This window comes from Hemicordylus capensis, chromosome 2 (genome assembly GCF_027244095.1).
Source record: "Hemicordylus capensis ecotype Gifberg chromosome 2, rHemCap1.1.pri, whole genome shotgun sequence".
NCBI classification, from domain to species: Eukaryota; Metazoa; Chordata; class Lepidosauria; order Squamata; family Cordylidae; genus Hemicordylus; species Hemicordylus capensis.
The window spans coordinates 208,061,406-208,088,570 of record NC_069658.1 but is presented as its reverse complement, the minus strand read 5'-3'; the positions used below and the strand labels follow the sequence as shown (position 1 = coordinate 208,088,570).

At 50.2% G+C, this 27,165-nt stretch overlaps 1 protein-coding gene across 1 annotated transcript; it reads left to right on the top strand.

Moving 5' to 3' along the window:
• The first annotated feature begins 1,863 nt into the window (after positions 1-1,863).
• Positions 1,864-27,165, top strand: CNN2 (calponin 2). The gene is made up of 7 exons (XM_053301994.1): positions 1,864-2,044; positions 13,947-14,068; positions 16,377-16,443; positions 18,455-18,592; positions 19,707-19,823; positions 21,996-22,142; positions 23,718-27,165. The coding sequence occupies exons 1-7, from the start codon at positions 1,982-1,984 to the stop codon at positions 23,979-23,981; spliced, it is 918 nt and encodes a 305-aa protein (XP_053157969.1). The 5' UTR covers positions 1,864-1,981; the 3' UTR covers positions 23,982-27,165.

Here is a 27,165-nt window from a genome sequence, read left to right as displayed (position 1 = left end):
AGTCTGCACAACAACCTTGTGAGGTAGGTTGGGCTGAGAAATGGCGGGAGGCCGCTATTCACTGTTCACACAATTACTGAATCTAGGTTTAATGTGGGTGACCAAGATTAGTGTGATTGTGTGAACCCAGGCAAGCTGGGAATCTCGGGCGACCAACCACCTTGGCGTGGTGGATTCACACAATGACTTCAGTGTCGCTAACCCACATTGAACCTAGAGTCAAATGACTGTGCGAACAGGCTGTGTGTGTGTGTGTGTTGCAGCTGGAAGGGACTCCCAGCCCAACGCATAGGGAGGACAGTCAAAGGTGTGCAGGTAGATTTTGTCTACTAGGTTAGATGAAATCTTTGCTGATGAATTGCGTAAGTGTTTTGGTTGATTCATCCGTACAGGCCTTTACGGATGAGTAAAAAGCCTATTTCCAAAGCAAATTGCATACTTTCATTTCTCCCAGATGATTTGTGGATTCGGTGGCGTTGACGTAGATGAGGCACTGTTTCCTGTGGGTGAGGGAAGTTGAGGAATGCCTCTTTTAAGAAGGTGCAGGGGAGTCTGTGCAGGGGAGTCGCTAGAATTGAGTGGAGGGGCCTCCGAGAGAGGTGAGAACACAGGTCCCCTCTTCCCTAGCTACGCCCCTGCATCAGCAGTTCTAATAAGCATGCAGGCAATGCTTATTTGATGAGGACGTGGGGGCCATCTAGAGGCCATCTAATCTAATCCCCTGCTGCATGCAGGCAATCCAGAGCAAAAGCATCCCCAGCAGTCGGCTGTCCAGTCCCTTTTGAGCCTTGAGGACTTCCCGCAAAGGAGAGCCCCGCTCCGCACCTCCTAAGGCATAGGTTCCCCTATCTACTTACTCTTTCTGTTATGAGGTTTCTCCTAATGTGCAATCAAAATCTACCCTTTTGCAACTTCAGCCCATGAAGTCCTGCTGTGAAAACCATGTTGTGAACTTTTGGTTAATAATTTAAAAGTTATATACCACTTATGTAATATTATTATTATTATTATTATTATTATTATTATTAACCAATGAAGTGACGAAAGCAGCATGGTCCTGATGTCCACATTGCTGCTGGACTTTTTGAGAATACTTTTAGTGTTCTTATTTGGGGGTAAAGTTTTTAAATTTGTGTTTATTTCTCATTTATATCATAAAGCACCTTGGGAGGCCTCCTAGAACAGGAAGTGTGTGCACGTGTGAGTAGGTTGTCTCTAAGTTATCCCCACAACAGCCCTGTGAGGTACGTCTGGACTGAGAAATAGCACAGAGTTAGAACTTGTTTCTTCCTGGTCAAAGTCCAACACTCTTACCACTACACGCCTGATCCAACAGGGATGTTCTTATGTTCTCCTGTTGAATGGCAGCCTGTCCTTGATGGCACTGGAGGAGGACAAAAGAGTAGCCACCCTGAAGCCCGCAATAGGGATTAACAGCTGTACATCAGGCAGAAACAGAGAGGACAAAACCCTTCCCCTGTTGAATAGCTGCCTGTCTCACAGCGGGCACTGGCAGGAGAAGAAAGCGGCCCCTATGCAAAGCACAATAAGCCCTGGGGTGGCCATGAATAGCTGTTTGCCGGGCACCAATCCACTGAGCAACGCCTTCTTCCCCTGCCGAACAGCTGTCTGTTGCCCCAAACAGAGCCACCCCGGCCGGCGCCTCTTGGGGGGACTTCACCCACTTTGGGGGCGGGGGGACTTCATCCACTTTGGGGGGACCCGCCACCCCGCAGGACGCACGGGGGCTTCGGAGGAGCCCCACCAAGGAAACTCCCACCCTCCAGGAATTCGGCTCTTTCTGCCCTTATAAGGCTATTTCAACTCGCGGCCAATCAGCGGAGAGAGGCGGCGCCCGCCCGTCCCGGCTCCCAAAACTTCGGCGAAGGAGGCTCCTCCTGCGTGCGCGCCCGCCCGGCTCAGCCTCTCGCCTTGCTGCCGCCGCCGCCGCAGACACCGCCCTGGCCCGCCGAGGAGGAGGATGAGCAGCAACCAATTCAACAAGGGGCCCAGCTACGGCTTGTCCGCCGAAGTCCGCAACCGGGTGAGTGCCAGTGCCGCCGCCGCCGCCGGCGGGGAGCGAGCGCCTCTCTCTCCGCTGCGCCCTGGGCGCACGGAGAGGCAGCGGGGGCCCTTGGAGAGGTGCCCTCGTGGAGAGGTGTGGCGCGCGTCGCTGTGGAGGCGGGGGCGCGGTGGAGGCTGCTGCTGCCGCCGCCTGGGTCCTCTCTGCTCGTCTGGCCGGGGAGGAGGAGCAGAGCCCCTTCTCTGGAAAACCAGAACGCGGCAGAGTGGGAAGGGACTCCAGAGGTCCTCTAGTCGACCCCTGGCTCAGGGCAGGGAACGTGCTGCAGCCGCAGAACTGAAAGAAGTTCTCTGTCCCTCCATCTTTTCCTCACAACAAGCCTGTGAGGTAGGCTTGCTGGGATGAGGACCAGTTTTTTTTAATACACTAACTACTAGACCATGCTCTCTTGAGGTGTTGGGGGTTGATACCACTTTGCGGTCAAGAGATAGACTAGGGCTTCTGTTTATAAGGGGACCAGCGGAGAGAGCCCCCCAGCCCAGCCCCAAAACTTATTTATTCACATTTAGTCAACTTTGTGTATGGTCTCTCCAAGGGTGGATCACAGCACATGAACAAAGCAGTCTTTCTGTCACATTTTTATGCTGCTTTGGGTGGTGTACAAGAAGAAGACAGAAAAAAAATTCTGCGTAAAGCAATATAAAAACAAATTTAAAAACAGTTTAAAACCACTTAAACTAGTTTAAAAAATTTAAGAACAATTTAAAAACACTTGGAAAGCCAGACCAGACTAGTTTTTAGGACTCTCTTGAAGGCCACCAATGAGCCCAAGTTACAGTGTGTGGCTTTAAAACCAGAACAACAACAAAAACAGTGGCGCTTGTGCCTTGAAGGCTGTGTGAGGAGGGGAAGCAACTCCTTGCGGGGTGGGGGTTCTGTTGCTGAGAGATCTTTCAGTTGGAGGTGGGAGAGGGGGCCTGAGGCTTTCATAAAGCCCCCCTGATCTTGCTTGCATTATCTGAGAATTGGTAGCAAGCTTTAGAGTCTCTCAGAATTCTTCAGCTGGGACTAGCTAGCTGCTTTGTTAGTTGGCTGGGAGTGTGTGGGTCATGGCCAGCTTAATGGGTTTCTTGAGTGTGGATGCTCTACTTTTCCATCCATGAAACTTGAAGCATGGCATTCCCTGGGAGGGTTCGGCTCTCAGCCGGAGTCACTTCAGGAACTCTGTCCTGCTCTGGATGGAATTGCCCAGCAGGATACCTTAAGAGGCTACTTCTGTCCTACCCTCAACAGGGTTAGAATAATTACACCTGGTATCCAAGAAGAGGGGTGTGCTTGAGGGTAGGAGGCTGCCTTCTGCTGAGTCAGGCTCCTGCTCCATCTTGCTCATCGTTGTCAGCTCTGACTGGCAGCAGCTCTCCCAGTCCTTTTCCAGCCCTACCTGGAGGATCCAGGGACTGAACTTGACATCTTCTGCATGCAAAACAGGGTTTCGTGTATTTGGCTACAGTCGCATCCCCAAAGGTATGGCCTCCCTTGCCCCTGTGGCAGCGGCTGGAGCTGGATTCGAACTGGTGACCTTGGACTCAGAACATAGGAAGTTGCCATATACTGAGTCAGACCATTGGTCAATCTAGCTCAGTGTTGTCTCTACACTGACTGGCAGCAGCTTCTCCAAGATTGCAGGCAGAAATCTCTCTTGGCCCTGTCTTGGAGATGCTGCCACGGAGGGAACTTGGGACCATCTTCTGCTCTTCCATCCCTTGAGGGGAGTCTCTTGCAGTGCTCACGTCTCCCTTTCATATGCTGCCAGGGCAGACCCTGCTTAGCTAAGCAGACAAGTCAGGCTTGCTGCCACCAGACCAGCTCTCCTCTCCTAGGAGGCAGGCAGTGACTGTCCAAAGTCACCAAGGATGCTTCTTCCGATCACACCCAGTGATCAGTATCTGCTCCCTCTATTATGATTATGATTGATTGATTGATGTACCGCCCAACATTAACATCATTTAAAACCAGCATTAAAAATTTAAACCATAAATCTAATTAAACTAAATGACACATTACCCGAAGATTCTGCTCTGTGTTTATTTGAAACTGCTGTCGGTATTTATTTAATCTGTAAAAGCGTGTTGTCCTGACTTTCTTCTTAAGGCCAAGTGGGTGTCTCGTTCTTCTGGTTCAAGATAAGGCTTGCGGAGGCGGGACGTCATTGCCCTGCGGTCTGTTCTCGAGAGTTCGGGATATACCTGGGCCGTGTGCAGGACCTGTTTAGCATGGTGTCCTGGCACTTATGTACAGCGGATGCGCAGTAGAGTGTTCCTGACCTCTTGGATGGAACTGCTAGAGGCCCAGGTAGCCAGGGAACGAAAACTTCAAGCATGCAAGTGACTCAGACCATCTCTGAGTGTAATCCTTCTCTCGGAGAGATGGGCTATGAATTCTAGTCAAAATAAACCAAAAGTCAGGTAGTGGGGAGGACCTTACCACGGACAGGTGCTGGAAATGAGAGAGTGAGTGTGTGTGTTGGAGGAGGCGTTGCTGCTGGGGTGGTCTGAGGCTCTGGCCAAGGACCTGTGTGTTTAAATTTCACAGCCTGTGGAGGGTGTCCCTGAGCATATGCAGAGTTTTTCCTTGCAGGTACACCACTGAGGCGTTCCCAGAGTTGCAGATTGTGAAGTGGGGTGGCTTGATCAGAGATGATGGCTTTCCAATGACTATAGTCAGAGATGTGCCACTAAAACATTCCCCATGTTTCTGTGCTTCGCTTTCGTTACTAAATATTCCTTGATGCATAAAATAGATGCCAGTACAGTATTGGGCAAGTATGTCAGTGTCACAGTTGACACAGACATTTTTTTTTCCAGGTGGTGATCTTTAGGAAATGTATGTGAGAGTGCATTTATCTTATTGATCTGTGTCAACAGTAGGCTGGGTTATTAAAAACTAAATGTACAAGTCGAACAGCATGCCAAATCTGATCACAGTTTATTTAGGGCGTCGGGGGAAACATGCATAGTAACTCTTTTCTGGAGAAGAAAATCTAGGCAAATGAGAAAAAGACTGCAAGGAGAAGTTGCCCCCCTCCTCCCTGGAGATGAACTTCCAATTCAAAAGTTTCAGAAAATCCGCATTTCTTTTACAGTCCTAGCACCTCGTTTCTCATCTTTTCTTTTTTTTTGGTTCAAAAATGTCTCCAGCTAGGCTAGCATAGAACAGCGGAGCCCAGTTGAGGCAGGAATGTGTCTTCATTTGAACACCCTCTTGGGAGAGGTGGCACAGGGCTCCTTTCGCGAAACCCTCTGAACTATCTTGGATCACGTCTCATGTCTCAAGCCCTGGAGTGGCTTCCCACACGTCGCAAACCCACGGCACACTCCTAAGGAGCTTCCGGCTTGTCTGAGTTCAGCATCAGCCTGGTAGCTGACCCTCATGTGTACCAAGTGGCCTTTTTCTTCTATAGCAGCTGGCTGTGGGTTCTTCACTCTGGAAAGTGGCAGGGGCTCTTCCCCCCCCCCCAAAACGCACACATATAAAAACAAGCCCTGTTGGATCAGGCCCAAGGAGGCCTATCTAGTCCAGCATCCTGTTTCCCACAGTGGTCCCCCAGATGCCTCTGGGAACCCCACAGGTAAGATCTGAAAGCAAGCTCTTGTGGTCGCAAGCATGACTTGTCCCTTTAGCTAAGCAGGGTTCACCCTGGTTGCATTTGAATGGGAGACTAGAAGTGTGAGCACTGGAAGAGATTCCCCTCTTAGGGGATGGAGCTGCTCTGGGAAGAGCAAAAGGTTCCAAGTTTCCTCCCTGGCAGCATCTCCAAGTCAGGGCTGAGAGAGACTCCTGCCTGCAACCTTGGAGAAGCCGCTGCCAGTCTGTGAAGACAATACAGAGCTAGATAGACCAATGGTCTGACTCAGTATATGGCAGCTTCCCATGTTCCTCCCCTGTAACTGGTATTTAGGGCCATCTTGCCTCTGATGGTGGAGGTGGCCTCTAGCCACCAGACTAGTTGCCATTGGTAGACCTGTCCCCCATGCATTTGTCTAAGCCTTTCTTGAAGCCATCCAGGTTGGTGGCTGCCACCGCGTCTTGTGGCAGAGGATTCCATGGGTTAATTATGTGTTGTGTGAAAAAGTGCTCCTTCTTGTCTGTCCTAAATGTCCCGGGCTTCAGTTTCATGGAGTGACCCCTGGTTCTAGTGTTGTGACAGAGGGAGAAAAATGACTCTTTCTCTCTACTCCATGCATAGTTGTATACACTTTGATCATAACTCCCCCTTAGTTTCCTCTTTTCCAGGGTAAAGAGCCCCAGGTGTGGTAGCCTCAGACCCTTGCCCCATCTATCTCAGGACTGCACAACTTGAGCCTTCCAGCTGGTTTTTTTTAATTACTACAACTCCCATCATCCCTGGCTGCTGTGGCTGGGGATCATGGGAGTTGTAGTCCAGCAGCTGGAGGCCCAAAAGCTGGGCATCCCTGGTCTAGCTCAGTATTGCCTACGCTGGCTGGCAGCGGCTCTCGGAAGGTCTCAGGCAGGAGTCTTTCCCCAGCCCAACCTGGTGAGGCTGCCAGGGATCGAACCTGGGACCTTCTGCATACAAAGCAGATGCACTTCTGAAGGCCAGGCCCCATCCACCAGCATCTGGTAGAAAAGGCTTTTGAGCTGGTAGGTGAACCATGAGAAACTCTGGCTCCAGTTAGGTTCATTGGTATTGAGTTTTCTAGATCGGATGCCGACCAAATGCTTTGGCAACCAGTTTAGATCCAGAAGAATCCGCAACTCACCTGCTTAGAGTGTGGAACTCTCTGCCACTTGCGGCTTCCCTGGCGCACCCGGTTGGCCACTGCGTGAGGCAGGATGCTGGCCTGGATGGACCTCGGCCTGATCCAGCAGGGCTGTTCTGATCTTAAGCCGAAGACAATGGTGGCTGTTTTCATGGGAGAAGAAAACATTTTGAAACTTCTTTTGTGTGACTGAAGACATTTCTAAACAGGAAAGCCTTTATCACTGACACTGCAGACAGAGCGCCGGGTGTCTGAATTGTTGGATTTTGGCGACCGCTCTGGGTGGGTGGGTGGGTTGATGGGTTTGACCCCGGCTCAAGGAAATCCAAGAGGGTTTGGGATTGGGTTCAGTTGGGTCTCCCCACTCCCAGGGCATTTTGTCGGGGTGAGTTCTTTGCTGTCCAGATCGGCAGCGGCCTCAAAATGGAGACATTTTTGTGTTCCTGCTGTGTGGATAACTCTTCAAAGGAAAGAGCAGCTACCAGTGACATTGCCTAGGTTGGGTGCATTGCCCGAGTTCGTGGTAGAGGCTGAGGTCCAGGAGTCCGTGTCTGCTGAGGTCAGGAAAAGGGATCCGACAGAATCCTGCTCCTTCTTCGGATGCCTCTAAGCAGCACCCAAGCAATAGCCCTCCCCACTTGCTTACTCTGAGGTAGACTGCACCTGTGAGTGGAGGCTCCATGGAGCAATTGTGGCCTCTCTAAGAACAGCCCTGCTGAGTCAGACCAGAGAGCCAGCATCCTGTTCCTAGCAGCAGCTAGTTAGATGCCTCTAGGAATTCGGCGCCTGGTATTGAAAGGCAGACGGCTTTTGAACATGGTAGTTGTATACTTCATGGCTATTAGCCCTTGACTGCTGTGGCCAGCCTCCCCGCGGCTGTCTGTTGCCCTTTTTGAAGCCATCTAAGTTAGCGGTTGCCATACCCGCATCTTGTGGCAGGAGGTTCCACATGGGTCAATAAACATTCTGTCTCTGCTTCCCTGCCAGCGAAGCTTACCAGGTGACCTGAAGTTTGGGAGAGATGGAAAAGTCTTGTTCCCCATTGTGAGTAACCTTATAACCTCCGTCTGTGCTACTATTCCCTTTATTCTCATTTTTCTAGAGGACAAAAGCCCCGAATGGCTTAGTCTTTCTTTACAGGGAAGTTGGCTGTGCTATGAATTCTTTTACAGCGCCCGTGAACATTCTTAGGTATTGCAGTATATCTCGGTTCTTAAAAACAAAACAAAACCCAAAGTTGTATATAAGTTAATCTATATCTCAGGCTCAGCTTTTAAGAGCTAGGATTGTGCAACTTGGCTCAACGTACATCGCTTGCGGGGAGGAGCACATTTTATTGAAAAAGTCTTGCTGTTCCCAGGCGTGCCATTGTCAGTGTGCGCCAGCGCAGACCAATAAAGAGCCTAGCCCCCAAGAGAAGCAATAAAAACAGGAGAATGAAGGTCAGGTGCTGTTTCTCTCCTGCTGCTCCCCTGTCAGTGGACTCCTACAATAGATAATAATATTTTTAATGGGCCCTCTCTTAAATGGCTTCCCTTTCTCAAAAGGATGCCGCCCTGCCCTGCTGTCTGTCTGTCCCCAGCAGCTGGTGTTGAGAGGTAGACTGCCTCTTCCCATGGAGGCTCCGCTTGGCTAGACTCATCCTCCTTGGTGAACTTGGCTTTAATGTGGGGGATCAGACATCTGGCCGGGCAGGGGGGAGATCACAGGAAGCTGAATGAGAAGCGATGTTGGGTGATGTGGCATTCCTTGCTGCTGCAAACCTGCCTTGCTAGTGAGTGTGTGAGTGAAATTTGTGCAGCAGCTCCCAGAATACAAACTCGTAGGAACATAGGAAACTGCCATATACTGAGTCAGACCCTTGGTCTATCTAGCTCAGTATTGTCTTCACAGACTGGCAGCGGCTTCTCCAAGGTTGCAGGCAGGAACCTCTCTCAGCCCTATCTTGGAGATGCTGCCAGGGAGGGAACTTGAAACCTTCTGCTCTTCCCAGAGCGGCTTTATCCCCTAAGAGGGGAATATCTGGCAGTGCTCACACTTCTAGCCTCCCATTCATATGCAACCAGGGCAGACCCTGCTTAGCTAAGGGGACAAGTCATGCTTGCTACCACAAGACCAGCTCTCCTCGGTCCCCGCTTGGTTGTGGAAGCCTATTGGACTGACCTTGAGCTGCTCTTTCTCTCGGCCTACAGTGCAGGGTGGTTGTGAGGGTAACAGACCACAACCGATACATGGGATGGGGTCGTAGCGCAGTGGGGAAGCATCGGCTTTGCAGGCAGAGGGTCTCTAATTCAATTTCCTCGGCAGCATCTCCCGTTAGGGCTGGGAGAGACTCCTGCCTGGAACCTGGGAGAGCTGCTGCCAGTCAGTGTAGACAGTACTGAGCTAGATGGACCGATGGTCTGACTCAGTATATGGCAGCTTCCTGCGATCTTCATGAGCTGACCTGAGCCATCAGAGGAAGGGCAGGATATAAATGCACCCATAAATGCATTGTCCACAGCTTGGACACTGGGCATAATCCTGTACTGGTCTGCTATGCTGTAGGGCGTTCCTAAGTGTGTGGGCATCTCCTCTTTAAAGGTAAAGTGTGCCGTCGAGTCGATGTCGACTCGTGGCACCCACAGAGTCCTGTGGTTTTTCTTTGGTAGAATACAGGAGGAGTTGACCGTTGCCTCCTCCTGCGCAGTATGAGATGATGCTTTTCCAGCATCTTCCTATATTGCTGCTGCCAAACATAGAAACATGGCAGCAGAGGTTCGAACTGGCAACCTCTGGCTTGCTAGTCAAGTCATTTCCCCGCCGTGCCTCTTTAGCTCTGTGAAAACATAGGGACATAGGAAGCTGCCACATACTGAGTCAGACCATTGGCCTATCTAGCTCAGTATTGTCTGCACAGACTGGCAGCGGCTTCTCCAAGGCTGCAGACAGGAATCTCTCTCAGCCCTCTCTTGGAGCTGCTGCCAGGGAGGGAACCTGGAACCGTCTGCTCTTCCCAGAGGGGCCACCATCCCCTGAGGGGGAATCTCTTCCAGTGCTCACACTTCTAGTCTCCCATTCATATGCAACCAGGGCAGACCCTGCTTAGCTAAGGGGACAAGTCATGCTTGCTACCACCAGACCAGCTCTCCTCTCCAAAGTAGCTGCCGTATACGGAGTCAGACCCTTGGTCCATCTAGCTCAGTATTGTCTACCCAGACTGACAGCGGCCTCTCCAAGGTTGCAGGCAGGAATCTCTCTCAGTCCTGTCTTGAAGATGCTGCCAGGGAGGGAACTGGGAACCTTCTGATGCTCTCCCCAGAGCGGCTCCATCCCCTGAGGGGATGATCTTACAGGGCTCACACATCAAGTCTCCCATTCAGATGCAACCAGGGTGGACCCTGCTTAGCTAAGGGGACCAGTCATGCTTGCGACCACAAGGCCAGCTCTCCTCTCCTAAAACTTTGCTTATTCACCTGGAGAAGTGGGGAGAGCTAAAGGGCTGAGTGGCGCTGGCCTTCTGGCTCCTCCCTTGATCCCGAGCGCATTTGGGGAAGGGGACAGGTCTCTGACTTCCTGCCCAGATGAAAAGGCCTCTCTAGCAACCTGCAGACCTCGCTCTGTCATCCCGGTGCACACCTGGCAGACAGCGGTTCACATGCTCTGTGGTGCCACGTCATTGTCCGAGGAGTTGCCCGAGGAGCGGAGCAAGCCGGGAAGGAGCAGCGTCTGCCTGCGTCTGCCTGCCAGCAAGCAGCCTGGCGTGTACCTCTGGCTCTCTTTCTCCTTGGCCAGGGAGGTGAATGCTTTGGGTGCTGATATAGGGCAGGCCATATTGCTTAGGGGGGGCTAAAACCCTTTATTTCTTTATTTACTTTAGGAGCGGAGAGCTGGTCTTGTAGTCGCAAGCATGACTGGTCCCCTGAGCTAAGCAGGGTCCACCCTGGTTGCATATGAATGGGAGACTTGATGTGTGAGCACTGCGAGAGATTCCCCTCAGGGGATGGAGCTGCTCTGCGTAGAGCATCTAGGTTCCAAGTTCCCTCCCTGGCAGCATCTCCAAGATAGGGCTGAGAGAGACTCCTGCTTGCAACATGGGAGAAGCCGCTGCCAGTCTGTGAAGACCATACTGAGCTAGATGGACCAGTGGTCTGTCTCCGTATATGGCAGCTTCCTATTTTAGAGAGGAGAGCTGGTCTGGTGCTTGCAAGCATGACTGGTCCTGTTAGCTAAGCAGGGTCCACCCTGGTTGCATGTGAATGGGAGACTAGACGTGTGAGCCCTGCAAGATATTCCCCTCTTAGGGGATGGAGTCGCTCTGGGAAGAGCAGAAGGTTCCCAGTTCCCTCCCTGGCAGCATCTCCAAGACAGAGCTGAGAGAGATTGCTGCCTGCAACCTGGGAGAAGCCGCTGCCAGTCTGTGAAGGCAATACTGAGCTAGATAGACCAATGGTCCATATATATCTCAGTATATGGCAGCTTCCTCTGTTCCTATGGGGCGGCTGTGGCTCCCTTGATTTTCATGCAGAAGGTTCCAGATTCAGTCCCTGGCAGCATCCCCAGGAAGGGCTGGGGAAAGGCCTGGAGAGCTGCTGCCAGCCAGGGCAGACAGTACTGAGCTAGGTGGACCCAGGACTCAGTACGAGCCAGTTTTCCATGTTCCAAAGTTGTTTTCCTTATGACTTCTTCTTCTTTGCCCCAGGTGAATGGTGTTTGTGTGCCGTAGATCAAGGCTGTGCAACTTGGTTGGAGCACAGCTCCCATTATCCACAGCCAATAGGGATGATGGGCATTGTAGTCCTCCAACAGCTGGAGGGCCCATGTTGTTCAGCTCTGCTCTAGATAATGGATTGTGTGTTTGACTGCATGGGGGAGGAACGGAGAGACAACAGAATCCAGCATCTAGGAGTGGGCAAACGTGGCCCTCTAGGTGTTGCTGAATTACAATTTGGCCCACCCTGGATCTAGCATTTATAAAGGCTAAAACCTTATTTACTTATTTTTACACTTCTGTCTGGCTCTTCCTCCAAGGAGCACATGGTTATTTTTACCCTCACAACAACCCTGTAAGGTAGGTTAGGCTGAGAGATACGTGACTGGCCCAGAGTCCCCCAGCGAGTTTCGTGGCTGAACGAGGATTCGAAATCGGGTCTTCCTGGCCCTAGTCCAACACTCTAACCACTGCCCTGTGCTGGCTCTTGTTCTTCTCTCCTTGGACTGCCGGCAGTCCCTCTGAAATGAATAGTCTGCGTTGGGCTCGCCTCGTTGGACGGTGGCCCCAAAGACGTTAGCATCGCCTGCGTTTTGATGACCTTCCCTGACTTGGGCCAGGCAGCAGCCTAGCAAAATGAGCTTGGCTTGGCTAGGAAAGCGACTCTATGGTTGGGGAGGTATGCAGCTTAGCTCTCGGCTCCAGAGACTGGTCTGGTGTGAGTGCGTGGGTGGGTGTTTTGCTGAGAAGCAATGCCAAGGAGAAATTCCAGGCTGGATGAGGGGAGGAAGGAGGGGTGTGTGCGCGCGCGCATGCATGCAGGCAAGGCCCAACATGCTCCTGATGTCTGCACGCTCAGCAGTAACCCGCTGTGGGAAGGCAAAGCGACAGTGTTTGCTGGGCCTGTTCAGGGTATTGTGTGGAGCTGATTAGTGCATGCAGGAGGTAATGAGCCCCTGGTGGCGCAGTGGTAAAACTGCCGCCCTGTAACCAGAAGGTTACAAGTTCGATCCTGACCAGGGGCTCAAGGTTGACTCAGCCTTCCATCCTTCCGAGGTCGGCAAAATGAGTACCCAGAATGTTGGGGGGCAATATGCTAAATCATTGTAAACCACTTAGAGAGCTTCTAGCTATAGAGCGGTATATAAATGTAAGTGCTATTGCTATTGCTATTTAAATGTGCTTTCTCCCTGCTGTTGTTAACAGCGCATCCTAGGTAGATTTCTCTCTACAAACAAAAAACGCAGCCGCCTTGGATGCTAAAACCCAGAATTGCTTGCTATGTTGACTCAAACTATAGGTTACGTTGGAGGCACAATTTTGCCACCCACTTTGCTACTCTTTTAACAATGACAGTCATAAGCTGCCATATACTGAGTCGGGCCATTGGTCCATCTAGCTTAGTATTGTCAACCCAGACGGGCAGCAGCTTTCCCAAGGGTGCAGGCAGGAGTCTCTCCCAGCCCTATCTTGGAGATGCTGCCAGGGAGGGAACTGGGAACCTAGATGCTCTTCCCTGAGTGGCTCCATCCCCTAAGAAGGGGAATATCTTACAGTGCTCACACATCAAGTCTCCCATTCATATGCTGACCAGGGCAGACCCTGCTTAGCTAAGGGGACAAGTCATGCTTGCTACCTTAAGGATGTGTTTGCAGGAAGTAAGAATTGGGACTGTGGTGTGAAGGGAATTCTAACCCTTCGTCCCTGCTGTGCTGTCCTGGTACTGATCTGGGGTGGTCCCATTGGTGTCTGGAGAAAACCTTGAAGTGAGAGGCATGATGAGAGACTTGTAAAGCTACACAGAGTAATAGCTCTGCTGGTCTGTATGGTGCCACAAGTCTCCTGTCCTCTGCGAAGAGTCTTGGGCAATAGGGTCTGGAAGAATCTCCCTTTCCTGAGACCTTGAAAAGCTGCTGCCGGTCAGAGGTGGCAGCTCTGCCAATCGAGAAGACGGAGCCAGACGGGTGATCTCGTAGGATGCTGCCATTTTAAATCGTAATGTGTGTTTTTATCTATTGTGCTTTTTATCTGTTTTAATGAATTGTTTTAATATGTACACCGCCTAGAGATTTCCATACTAGGCAATCTAGGAATGCATTCAATCAATCTAGAAATGCAATCAATCAATCAGTAAATAAAACAGTATGCCACATTCCGTCGAGCATCTCGGCTGTCCCCTTGCTTCAGCTTTTTAAGAAGGCAGTTCATGGAGAGGCCTGACGAGTGCTCTTTCCTTGGGAACCTCCATGTTCAGGAGCAGTCTACCACTGGATACTCGTCCCAAACAGCGAGGCGGGGCCTCGGTGTCCCACTTTCTGATCCCCGGGGAATTGGGCTGATGCGTCGTCTTGTCTGCTGTCAAGACGGCGAACTCCAAGGGAACAGGATGGGGATGGGGAGACTCAAAGATTTGAAGGCGATACCTGACCCGGGTTCTAATTTCTCTTACCAGCTTGCCCAGAAATACGATCCGCAGAAGGAAGCCGAGTTGCGGGTATGGATCGAGAATATCACGGGCAGGGAGATCGGTCCAGACTTCCAGAAGGGCCTGAAGGACGGCGTCATCCTCTGCGAGTGAGTCGCCGAGGACCTTTGTCTGAAATCTGCATTCCTAAATGTCTCCCTCGGAAGGAGGGTGGTCTGTTTATTCGGTGATGGAGGGCGGGAAGAGGCTTTACGGATGCACCTTCCCTCTAAATCTGTTGGTGGCTCATTGGCCGAGATAGACTGCTTCTGGACATGCAGGTTCCATTTAGCACCCTTGCATGCTGGCTGCCTTTTAAAATATCTGGCTTCTTTCCATGTTGAATCGGGTTCAGAGGAAGGTGGCCGAGATGGTGAGGCGTCTGGAAATCAAGCTCCGTGAGGAGGAGTGGAAGGAGCAGGATACGCTTAGCCTGGATAAGACTGAGGGGAGATAAGAGAGATATTTGCCGTCAGATATCTGAAGGGCTGTCTCGTAGGAGGAGGAGTGGGCTTGTTCTCCGTGGCGCCTGCAAGGAAGCCGATTCAGGCTAGACGCTAGGAAGGACTTTCCAGCTGTAAGAACCGTTGGACAGTGGAACCACCCGCCTCATGCAGAGGCAGGCTCTCCTTTCCTGGAGGTTTTGCGGCAGATGTCGGCCAGAGATGCTGTAGCAGATTCTTGTCCTGAGCAGGGGGGTATAGTAGAGGACAGGACCCCCACCCCCATTTCCAACATTCTGTTAGCCCAAGGGGTGTTGATGGAGTTCCTAGCCGGTCTCCTATCCATGCACTGACTAGAGCCAGCCCTGCTTAGCTTCAGTATGGTGGCTGTACCACGTGCCTTCAGGCCATACCCTGGGATAACCAGGAGAGCTGATCTGGTGGCAGCAATCATGAATTGGCCCCTTTGCTAAGCAGGGTCTGCCTTGGTTTGCATTTGAATGGGAGAATACATTTATAAGCACTGTAAGAAATTCCCCTTAGGGGATGGGGCTGCTCTGGGAAGAGCATCTGCCTGCTTGCATAGGAACATAGGAAGCTGCCTTCTACTGAGTCAGACCATTGGCCTATCTAGCTCAGTATTGTCTTCACAGACTGGCAGCTGTTTTTTCAAGGTTGCAGGCAGGAATCTCTCTCAGCCCCATCTTGGAGATGCTGCCAGGGAGGGAACATGAAACCTTCTGCTCTTCCCAGAGCGGCTCCATCCCCTAAGGAGGGGGGGATATCTTACAGTGCTCACACTTCTAGTCTCCCATTCATATGCAACCAGGGTGGACCCTGCTCAGCTAAGAGAACAAGTCGTGCTTGCGAGCACCAGACCAGCTCTCCTCTCTAAAATAGGAAGCTGCCATATACTGAGTCAGACCCTTGGTCCATCTAGCTGAGTATTGTCTTCACAGACTGGCAGCGGCTTCTCCAAGGTTGCAGGCAGGAATCTCTCTCAGCCCTATCTTGGAGATGCTGCCAGGGAGGGAACTTGGAAGCTTCTGCTCTTCCCAGATCAGCTCCATCCCCTGAGGGGAATCTCTGACAGTGCTCATATGTAGTCTCCCATTAAGTGCAACCATTAAATGCAACCAGGGCAGACCCTGCTTAGCTAAGGGGACAAGTCATGCTTGCTACCACAAGACCAGCTTTCCTCTCTGCTTGCATGCAAAAGGCTCCAAGTTCCATCCCTGGTGGAAGCTCCCAAGATAGGGCCAACTGGAAGAGACTCTTGCTTGCAACCTTGGAGAAGCTGCTGCCAGCCTGGGTAGACAGTACTGAGATGAATGGACCAATGGTCTGACTCAGTATAAGGCAGCTTCCTATGTTCCTGTGGGATGAAAGGACAGTCAGAAGAGCCCTCCTGGGTCAGACCAAGAATCCATCTAGCAACCAGCGGCTACTTGGATACCTCTAAGCAGAGCCTGAATGCAGGAGCTCTTCCCTGCTGCCCCATGTCCCCCCACCCTCTGTATTCGGAGGCAGCCTCAGAATTCTCCTCCACCCCATACAGAGCAAGCCTAGGCAACTCCCTGCCTCAAGATGTGGCGATGGCCACAGGCTTAGATGCCTTTTTAAGAAGGCAGTTCGAGGAGAGGTCTGACAAGGGCTCTTTCTGCGGGAACCTCCATGTTCAGGAGTAGTCTACCACTGGATACTCGTCCCAAACATTGAAGCGGGGCTGCAGGGGCCTTGGCGTCCAGCTTGTGGGCTTTGGGATCACCAGGGAATCGGGCGGACGCGTCTTCTTGTCTGCTGTCGCAACTCTGCATGTCCCTGTCCTCTTGCATTAAAATCTGAGAGTGCATTTTTAGGAGGATTTGGGGGTCGGTGTCTCTTCTCCACCCCCCTTTCCTTGCTCCACCTGCCCAGTGAAGTTGCTTTGCCATAGCGCAAAACCAAATTGTATTTTCTCCCTCCCTCCTCCCAGGCTTATAAACAGACTCCAGCCGGGATCCATAAAGAAGATCAACCGTTCTGCTCTCAACTGGCATCAGGTACAATATGTATAAATAAATATATACACACACACACACACACACACACACATATTCTTGGCGGAAGGGAAACCAGGGTCTCTGAAAACCAGGGGCAGGCCATTAAAGGGCTGAGGTTGGAGGGCACCTTTAATGCTGGACTGCGTTTGGGGAAGGGGTCCTCACTGAAAGGACCTGTATTCGGGTGGAGGGGCAGGGAGTATAGTGGAAGAACATCTGCTCTGCATGCAGGAGGTCCCAGGTTCAATCCCTGGCAGCCTCTCCAGGTGCAGCTGAGAATGACTCGTGGTTGAAACCTTGGAGAGATGCTGCCAGTTGGTGTAGGCACAACTGCGCTAGGTAGGCCAAAGGTCTGACTCTGTAGGTGGCAGCTTCCAGTGTACCCCTTCTGCCGATATACAGAGATCCTCTGCTAACTGAGCAAAGAGGTGCCTTTTAAAAGTGATGGTTCTTTTTACTGAGCAGGGGGAGAGCAACCGGCCCTATCCACCCCCAGCACAGCATCCCTCCAGTGGCTGTTGCTGGTGTCTGTCTTATGTTTCTTTTTTAGATTCTTTATTTATTTTTTCGATTTCTATATTGCCCTTTCAAAAATGGCTCAGGGTGGTTTACAAAGAGAAATAATAAATAAATGAGATGGAATTTATTTATTTATAATATTTATACCCTGCCCCTCCAGTGCACTACTGCTAGGAGCGGCTCACAACAATAAAATAGACATACAATAAAAGTAATAAAATTAACTAAATTAAACAAAAAAAGTTGTCAGATTAAAAACCATAATCATTATTAGGTTCATATTAAAGGTAAAAACTTAAAAGCTAAAAACTGAAAATTATAAAAAGCTAAAGAAGCTACCAGATATATATATTTTTAAACATATTCGTATATTGCCCAAAAAGCAAGTCTCTGGACAGATTACAACAAAACTATAAGAACAAGTAAAAAGTTAAAAACATTGCAACAATTTAAAACAATGTTAAAACCATTAAAACCCATCAAACTATTAGAAGATGGTGAGCCCTTTGGGGACAGGGAGCCATCTTTATTCAATTATTTTTATTTCTCTAGGTAAATCGCTTTGGGAACTTTTGTTGAAGAGCAGTATCTAAATATTCATAGTACATAGGAAGCTGCCATATACTGAGTCAGACCCTTGGTCCATCTCGCTCAGTATTTGTCTGCACAGACTGGCAGCAGCTTTTCCGAGGTTGCAGGCAGGAATCTCTCTCAGCCTTTTCTTGGAGATGCTGCCAGGGAGGGAACTTGGAAGCTTCTGCTCTTCCCAGAGCGGTGGCTCCATCCCCTGAGGGGAGTATCTTACAGTGCTCACACTTGGTCTCCCATTCATATGTAACCAAGGTGGATCCTGCTTAGCAAAGGGGACAAGTCATGCTTGCTACCACAAATGTGCGCATGTGTGAGCTAAAACAGGAGGCATTTCCATTGGCAGCATCTGGCCGTGAATGGCCCAACTTTCCACATAAACACGCAATGCTGCTATTTCTGCGCTGGTGAGAGCCTGGTCGCGTGCTCAACTGGAAGTAATGCAGTTAAACATTAACGGTGGCAGCAGTGTGACTGCGGAATCTGTTCTCTGGAGGAACGGGGCGGGCGGGCTGGGGGGTGGGAGGCTCCCTCTGGAGGTCTTCAAGCAGAGGGTAGACTGCCCCCTGCTGGGGGTGCTCTTGTTCTGGGTTTCCTGCTGCGGGCAAGGGGGCTGGACCCGATGGCTACCCACTCCAGGATTCCAAGAGACCGAGCGGTCAACGGCTTCTGTGTTCCCTGACTGGGAAGGGACATTGCATGTGGCCTCATACGGAGTCAGACCCTTGGCCCGTCTAGCTCAGTCTTGTCTGCTCTGACTGGCAGCATCTCCCCCCAGGGTTTCAGGCAGGAGTCCTGCCCAGCCTGACCTGGAGATGCTGCCTCAGCGGGTTGAACCTGAGACCCCCCGCATTCATCGCATGCTGAGGGTGTCCCTAACCACGGACTTGCTGTGTTTTGCCAGCTGGAGAACCTCTCCAACTTCATCAAGGCCACGATCAGCTACGGCTTGAACCCCGTCGACCTGTTTGAGGCCAACGATCTCTATGAAAGTGGGAACATGACGCAGGTCCAGGTCTCGCTGCTGGCTCTGGCCGGCATGGTGAGTGAGGGGCAGGGGCCTCTTGGTGGCTGGGGGGCAGGGTGTGTCTTGCCATGGCAAGTTGGACCTGTCTGTGGAGGGCAGGGGTCTTCCTGAATATCGCCGAGGAGGCTGGAGGATCTCTTCGGGTAGGTGGCAGCAGGTGGGAAGAGGCTCTGTAGCTAGCCCTCGCCTCCAAGGTTGTTGGTGGCCAAGATTGCTAAATGGAGCCTCCATGTTCAGGGGTAGTCTACCTCCTAATGCTGGTTAGGTTTATAGCCTGTTTTAGAACAGGTTCAGAGGAAGGGTCTAGAACCCAGTCATGGGTGCACCGAGGTAACTTTGGAGCCTGGACCTAACGGCCTTTGGAGAGGGCCCCACCCCTGCAAATTAAGCACCATCATGCTCGACCGGGTCACCACACCACCCGGGACAGACTAAAGAGGATTTGGGGGGCCCCAGGGGGTGTGGAGGCCCTGGACTTCAGCCCCCAAGTCCAGGGGTAAGAGCACCTCCGAACCTACCCCTGCTAACTTAACAAAGAGGCACCTTCTAAAGTGGCGTTTCTCTTACATTTAGCAGGGGGAGAGCAGCTGGCCCTCTCCATCCCCAGCACAGCATCCCTCCAGTGGCTGTTGCTGTTGTCTGTTTCTTTTTGGACTGTGAGCCCACTGGGGATAGGGGGAATCGTCTTATTTATGCATTTCTTATTCCTATGTAAACTGCTTTGGGAACTGTGGTTGAAGAGTAGTATATAAATATTCTTCGTGGTAGTAGCCGAAACCAAGTGGCAGTTCTCTTTAAAACCTGGAGTTGTGCCATTCACAGGATTCGGGCTCTCTCAGTCGTGACTGGAGTACCAGCTTCCCCACACACCCCAGGTGCTTGACAAGGATCGAGGGCCATAAAATGTATAATTTTTATGTATAAACAAAGAATAGTCGGACTCAAAACTGAAGTCTAGGAGCTGGAAGCACCCCCGCCCCCCGACCGCCTCTTATTCAGAGAGTTCTTTTCCTGCAACAATGAGGACTAGAAGCGTTGATTGCAAAGCAACCCGACATTCCCAGGGTTCCAAGCCTGGTGCAGAGCTGTGGAGCTGACGGGGGCCCATTTCTTCTCCCTCGCCCTGCAGGCAAAGACGAAGGGCATCGACAGCGGTGTGGACATCGGGGTGAAGTATTCGGAGAAGCAGGAGCGGTGCTTTGACGATGCAAAAATGAAGGCCGGGCAATGCGTCATTGGCCTACAGGTGAGTCGCGTGGTGGCATCAGCAGGGAGGGGGAATCGTGCTGGCTCGTGGCCGGCTTGCGTCATTGAGGTGCATTCAGTTCTTGTGGCAGATCCTGTGATTTTGTTCCTGGAGGCTAATTCAGGTGCCCCCTTCTCACTTTGTGCGTGCTGAAGACATTGCATCTCCTGTGAGGTCAAATCCTCTTTTCCCCAAAAAACCAAACCCTACTCTGCCTTTCCACTCTAAACTGAAAAATCAAGGCAGCTTAGGAACATGGGAAGCAGCCTTCTGCTGAGTCTAACCCTTGGTCCATCTAGCTCAGTATTGTCTACACAGACTGGCAGTGGCTTCTGCAAGGGTGCAGGCAGGAGTCTCTCTCATCCTTATCTGGAGATGCTGCCAGGGAGGGAACTTGGAACCTTTTGCATTCAAGCAGGTAGGTGCTCTTCCCAGAGCGGCCCCATTATCCCCTCAGGGGAAGATCTTGCAGTGCTCACACGTGTAGTCTCCCATTCAAATGCAAACCAGGGCAGATCCTGCTTAGCAAACAGGACAACTCATGTTTGCTTCCACAAGACCAGCTTAGGGTATCAAAAAGGAGAGAGAATTAAAACCACTACCAGACCAGCAACTAAAACATGAGAATGCTCTGGCAACTTTTAAAAGGTCAGTCAAGACACATCTGCTCATCCAGGCTTTTAATTAAGATGTACAGTTTTAATAGTGCTTAACACTTTTAACATGTCTAAATTTAGTATTAATTTGTATTTTTATTGTAAACTGCCCAGAGACTTGAGTTTGGGGTTAATTTATTCATAGCAATTAATTAATAAACACAAAGATGCACAACTTGATATCACATAACAGCATCACAAGTGAGTAAAAATGTTCTGTCCATTGCAAAAGAATAATTTCAGTTGGTCAACAAGTTCAAGTGAAAGTCAGTTACCAGATGTCAGTTTTCTTGCTGTGGAAAGGACAAGTCTCTCTGGAGCTGCCTGCTAGAGTCAGACCGTTGGCCCATCTAACTTACAGTCGTCTGCACGGATTGGAAGCAGCTCTTCAGGGCCTCGGGCGTGGGACTTTCCCAGCCCTGCCCGGAGATGCTGCCGGGGTTTGGACCCGGGACCTGGAGTTGTCGACCCAACAACATCTGGGGACCCAAGGCTGAGAATCCCTGCTCTGAGATCTGATAGCAGAACAAGGTGTTGAAAGAGGATAACCCAGATAAGAACAGCCCCGCTGGATCAGGCCCAAGAAGGCCCATCTAGTCCAGCATCCTGTTTCACACAGTGGCCCACCAGATGCCTCTCGGAAGCCCACAGGCAGGAGTTGAGGGCATGCCCTCCCTCCTGCTGTTGCTCCCCTGCAACTGGGACTCAGAGGCATCCTGCCTCTGAGGCTGGAGGTGGCCTATAGCCCTCCGACTAGTAGCCATTGATGTACCTCTCCTCCATGAAGTTATATCCAAAACACTCTTAAAGCCATCCAGGTTGTTGGCTGCCACCACACCTTGTGGCAGAGAATTCCACAAGTGGATTATGTGTTGTGTGAAAAAGTACTTCCGTTTGTTGGTCCTAAATTTCCCGGCAATCAATTTCATGGGATGACCCCCGGATCTAGTGCTATGGGAGAGGGAAAAGAATTCCTCTCTCTCCACTTTCTCCACACCATGCATGGTTTTATGGATCTCTATCCTGTCTCCCCGCAGTTGTCTTTTTTCTAAACTAAAAAGCCCCAGGTGTTGCAGCCTTGCCTCATAAGAAAGGTGCTCCAGGCCCCTGATCATCTTGGCTGCCCTCTTCTGTACCTTCTCCAGTTCAACAATGTCCTTTTTTAGATGTGGTGACCAGAGAATTGTACGCAGTACTCCAGGTGTGGCCGCACCATAGATTGGTATAAGGGCATGATAATCTTAGCCATTTTATTTTAAAATAAATAAATTGTTACATGGTTTTTTAAAATTTGTTTTAGCTCTTTACTGTTTTAGTAGTGTGTTTTAATTGTAATTCATTCATTCATTTGATTTGAATGAATGAATAAATAAATAAAATTTTCAGTCCCCTTCCTAATGATCCCTATCATGGAATTGGCCTCTTTCACAGCTGCCACACATTGAGTCGGCACTTCCAACAACTCTTGTATCTCGAGATGATTTTCCCCTCTTTATTTTCTAATCTTTGCCTTCAGATGGGCACCAATAAATGTGCCAGTCAGTCTGGAATGACCGCCTATGGCACCCGAAGACACCTGTATGACCCCAAGAACCAGATCCTGCCTCCGATGGACCATTCCACCATCAGCTTACAGATGGGCACCAACAAATGTGCCAGCCAGGTGAGGCCTAGGGGGCAGTCCAGACCTCTTGGCATTGCCAGATTTTGCGGGGTGGCCAGGTTTTTCCCCACCCCCAGTATGCAAATACAGCTTGTAGAAGGCCTGTGTAGGACTCTTGTTCAAAGAGGGGGGCGCGGTCTCCCCTCTCCCCTGCTGTTAGGAACATAGGGAGCTGCCATATACTGAGTCAGACCCTTGGTCCAGCTAGCTCAGAATTGTCTGCACAGACTGGCAGCAGCGTCTCCAAAGTTGCAGGCAAGAGTTTCTCTCAGCCCTATCCTGGAGACGCTGCCAGGGAGGGAACTTGAGACCTTTCCAAGAGTGGAGATTGGGAGATTCCCTTCCCAGAGCAGCTCCATCCCCTGAGGGGGAATATCTTGCTGTGCTCACACTTCAAATGCAACCCGGGCAGACCCTGCTTAGCTAAGGGGGAAAGTCATGCTTGCTACCACAAGACCAGCTCTCCTCCCCATTGAAGCTAATCCTGGCTGATATGGCCTGGAAGCAGATTCGGGCTAGACGCTAGGGGGAAAGCCTCATGGCCTTTCCCTTGGAGGTTTTCACAGAGGTTGGTTGGCCTTCGATCAGAGGTGATGCCGCAGATTCCTGCACTGAGCAGTGGGGGGGGTGGTCTAGAGGACCCCAAAGGTCTCTTCGGTCTCTAGCATTCTGTGAACTTAATACCAGGCTGTGTGCTCGAAACCCTGCATGATCCAGATTTTAAGCCACCAAGGAGGAGGAAAAAATGAGTCCTGCAACCTGGACCAACTTCACGAAGGTCCAAAGCATGATCTGCTGCCAGGGAGGTAAAACTGCTGCCTTCGTGCCCCAGCTTGTGGTCTGCCCGGAGGCTACTGTGGAAAGCAGGGTAGTGAGAGGAGATGTTCCTTGGGGGCAATCCATTTGGGTTCTTATTGGGGAATAAAATCTCCATGTCAAGTAGCAGTCTACCCCTGTGTCTCGGCCACTCAGTAGAAACTTCGAGACAGGTCTGTCTCTTCCCCACCCCCTTCCTGTGCCTTGCCCCCAGTGTATAGGACCATTCCCAGAAAGAGGATCCTAAGTTAGATGGACCTTCTGGCCTGATCCTACAAGGGTCTTATGACAAATGCATTTTCCTTCCCCCTTGTTTGTTTTTGTTTATATGTATGTAGACCACTTTGGGGACTTCTGTTGAAAAGCGGTCTATACCCCTGTACCCCTGCCAACTTGACAAAGAGGCACCTTTTAACGTGGTGATCCTCTTTATTTCGCACTGTATGGCCTATGGCTGTAATAAATTGATTGATTTTATTTAGCAGGGGGAGAGTAACTGGCCCTCTCCACCCCCAGCACAGCATCCCTCCGGGGACTGTTGCCGGTGTCTGTCTTGCGTTTCTTTTTAGGTTGTGAGCCCTTTGGGGACAGGGATCCATTTTATTTATCTTATTTTATTTATTATTTCTCTGTGTAAGCTGCCCTGAGCCCTTTTTGGAAGGGCGGTATAGAAATTGAATGAATGAATAAATATTCGCTGTCGTCTTCTGCAGTGCAGGATGAACTGTGAATGCAGTCTTTTTTTTCTCTCTCTCGCAGGTGGGTATGACAGCTCCCGGCACCCGGCGGCACATCTACGACTCCAAACTGGGCACCGAGAAGTGTGACGACAGCTCCATGTCCCTGCAGATGGGCTCCAACCTTGGCGCCAACCAGAGCGGGCAGGTCTTCGGCCTGGGCCGCCAGATCTACGACCCCAAATATTGCCCGCTGGGCAACCCCAGCGAAGCGGCCAACGCGGCCCATGAGCAGGACGGGAACTCACCGGAGTACTGCTATTACCGGGAAGAGGCGGAGCAGTGAGCTTGGAGGATGGGGGGCCCCCCCGGCCCCCCCACCCCACCCTTCGCTCCCCCCACTTCTGTACCATTCCTTCTCCCTCTGCCGCCAGCAGTCCTGCAGTATCCATGTATTTTGTAATGTCCCTTTTGGAAGAAAAGGAACCCTATATATTTTATTTTTCTGAGCAGAGGTGAAAATAAAGGTCTTGATAGTTTTTAGTGAAGCGAGTTGGAGGTGGTCTTTGAGACCCCCATGTGGTGGTATTTCCCACCCGCCCCAGGCTGCATGGACATTCTGATCCAAACTCAGACCACTTTGGATGTAAACCAAGGGTTTACTCCACGTTTCCTCCTTTAAAAAAAATAAATCCCCATTTCTTATAATCTGAACCGTATCAACGGCATTACCTCTGTGGAAATTAAACGCCGCCTTACATGGAGGAGGATCTATGTAAACTGTACATAAGTTCCACATGCATGTGTAATATTTTTAGTCTGGCTCTTACGAAATGCTGGGAGTTGTACTGAAGTATTTTCTCTTCTCTTCCCTTCCCACCCCACCCTGGGCCACCGGAAAAAATTTAAGGCATGAACTGCCAGTGTCTATAATGTTATGGACCAGACCGCTTAAAAAAAAAAAAAAAAGTCTGGCTGAATTCTGTGCCTTACTAGGCCCCCACCTTGCTGCTTCTCCTCATGAGTGGGGGAATTCAGGGGCCTTTCCCCCTCCAACTGCAAGAAACCCCCCTCCCTTTCTAACTCGAGAGATTTTGGCAGGCTTGCATGCTCTCCCCACAAACTTGCTTAAGAGCTAGAAACATGTAGATTATTATTTTTTAAATGTGATGCACCCTGCACCACGTTTTGTTCCTGATGTGCATGGTGTAGACCCTATCCTGGGAATATTCCATCTCTATCTCTTTCCTAGAAGGCAACACCATTGGTGTTTGGTGCCGAAACCAAGCCTTAGGCAAGTTGGCAACCCCCCTTTTTGGCTTGCGTTTGGAATCTCCCTGCCAAAGAGAGGAATTCTAGCATGAAGTAGTGTGGAGGATATTTGGGGTGACACTGGCAGAGGAATAATATTGGAAATGGTTAAGCGAGGCAGTGAGGATCGTGAACCAAATGCTGGTTGGGTGGTCACCACCTGTTCTCGTCATCTCCACCGTAATGAGGACTAGATACTTGACCCTTTCTCTGTGTCTTTGGAATCTATCGGATTTCAAGCAAAAGCTGTGGATTGTTTGTAGAAGGCCTGTGACTATTGCTTTTCATATATAGCACTTAGTTTTTTAGACTGTTGCCTGGTCCTCTTGCACAGTAAGAGGTGTTTGAAACCAGGCCTAGAGGTTGGAATGGTTTCTTCTGGCTGGCCCAGTTTTCAATCACGCATGCTGACCATATACAACTGGCTTCCCTTATCGGAAGCCAACCTTTGTCATTTGCCATGTCGTGAGAGGATTTGGGTTGACTTCTCCTAGGATTTTTTGGAAGATTTTTTTTGTTAGTTTTCATGTTGTTATTTGTGTCGTTAACAATTAGTTGCAAGCCGTATCTATGATTTGGGCTGTTAGGGGCTCTGTATTTCTTGGAGATGGGGGTGTCCTCTCATGAGGTCTAGCAGCTTGAAGAGGCTTTCAAGGCAGACTTCTGTCTCTTCCTTTCCTCCACTTTTCTACTTAACAGTGGCCTTCCTGCCCCTCTCTGCTGCTGCACAACTGATCAAGGGACCAAGAATTCTGTGTATTTTTCTCATGCCAAAGCAGATCTATTCTTAAAGAATTTGTGTGTGTGTGCGTGTTTATACACACACCAATCTAATTATTTTGTGATATTTAGCGAGTAGGGACCAGTATTTTTGGAAATAATTGATAACTAACTTTTTAAAGCATAAGTTTCATGGTGGCTTTATGTTGGAGGAAAGGTATTTTTATTATTTAGTGGGGTAGGAAAGGTCTCGAATCGTAGGCTGGCGTTGGTAGTAGAGGTATGAAGTGGGTGGGGGAGAACCCTTTGTTAGGTTTTTGCCTGTGGCTATAGTGCAGGTTTTGGAGTTCAGTGATTCTTCTTGGTGAAGAGTTCTGTGTGAACTCTCAAGCCTGCATCACTCCGTCTCCCAGAGATCAAGGACTGATGCAAAGAGAGGTAAAGTATGCTGGTGACCACAGAGCCCAGTGGTCAATGCCAATCTGTTGCAGTGAACATAAACTAGACTGGGGACCCTCCTCTTAATGGAGGGTCATGAACAGCTTTGCATGAATCACCTTGCATGAACAAGTATTATCTGTGTAATAATGTATGTTTGTTCCTGGTATGATAACAGTGAGGCAGGGCTTGTGGTCTGCCGATAATAACCTTCCAGGCTTCCGATTTTTAGAGCTATATCTGCCAGGCTCAAAAGGTAGCCCATACACAAAAATGGATAACTTCCCAGTTGTTTGGACAATCTAAAAATAGGAGGGATGAGTTGTGTGTGGTGGGCAAACTGAAGGAATCGAGCCTTCTGCTGCCACCTAGCAGCTAATAATCTTAAGGTATACTGCTCCTGTACTTGAAGGTTCCTCTTAGCCATCACAACTCGTGGAGGTGGCCCCAGGTTCTAGTCAATGAAAACTTCTGCCACAGCTTTAAATTTTAAGACTGTTGCTATAAGATGTTGCACGGTGTCAAAAAAAGGGATGGAGAGGCACTTTTCATACTAGTAGAACCTCGGGGTGGGCGAATCATCCCGTAAACAGTACATTCAGGGCAGATTGCTGGGGGCGGGGAGGATGGATTGCACAATGTGGAATTTGCTTGTGGAACTCATTGCCACAAGGTGTAGCCATGGCTACCAGTGCAGATGCCTTCTTAACCGGGATTGGAGAGGTTTTCATGCATGTCACTTTGCTGTGATGGCTATATGGAACTTCCACATGCTGAAGCAGTCTAACTCTAAATATTAGCCACTGGTGCATCAACCTTGGGGAAGGTCTTTGTGACATTGCTTTCTTAATATGCTTTTGGGCAACAGCAACAACATTGGCAAAACGCAAATTGGACCATCTCCTCCATAACTGTGTACGGATAGAGCTCTGTGGCCTTCTCTGGCTGGGCATGGTTGGGGGAGGAACATGGTATTCATCTCACCCAATGGGACTCCTCGCGACCAAATGTGAACCTACGATATTTGAATCCTAGGCAATAAAATGCTTCTAAAAGCAAAA

What these genes read in the sequence shown, in the direction of transcription:
- CNN2 (XM_053301994.1), top strand. Translation starts at nt 1,982, where the DNA reads ATGAGCAGCAACCAATTCAACAAGGGGCCCAGCTACGGCTTGTCCGCC. An exon ending in GACGGCGTCATCCTCTGCGA is followed by an intron (nt 14,069 to 16,376) that starts GTGAGTCGCCGA and finishes CCCTCCTCCCAG; the next exon opens with GCTTATAAACAGACTCCAGC. An exon ending in AATGCGTCATTGGCCTACAG is followed by an intron (nt 19,824 to 21,995) that starts GTGAGTCGCGTG and finishes CTTTGCCTTCAG; the next exon opens with ATGGGCACCAATAAATGTGC.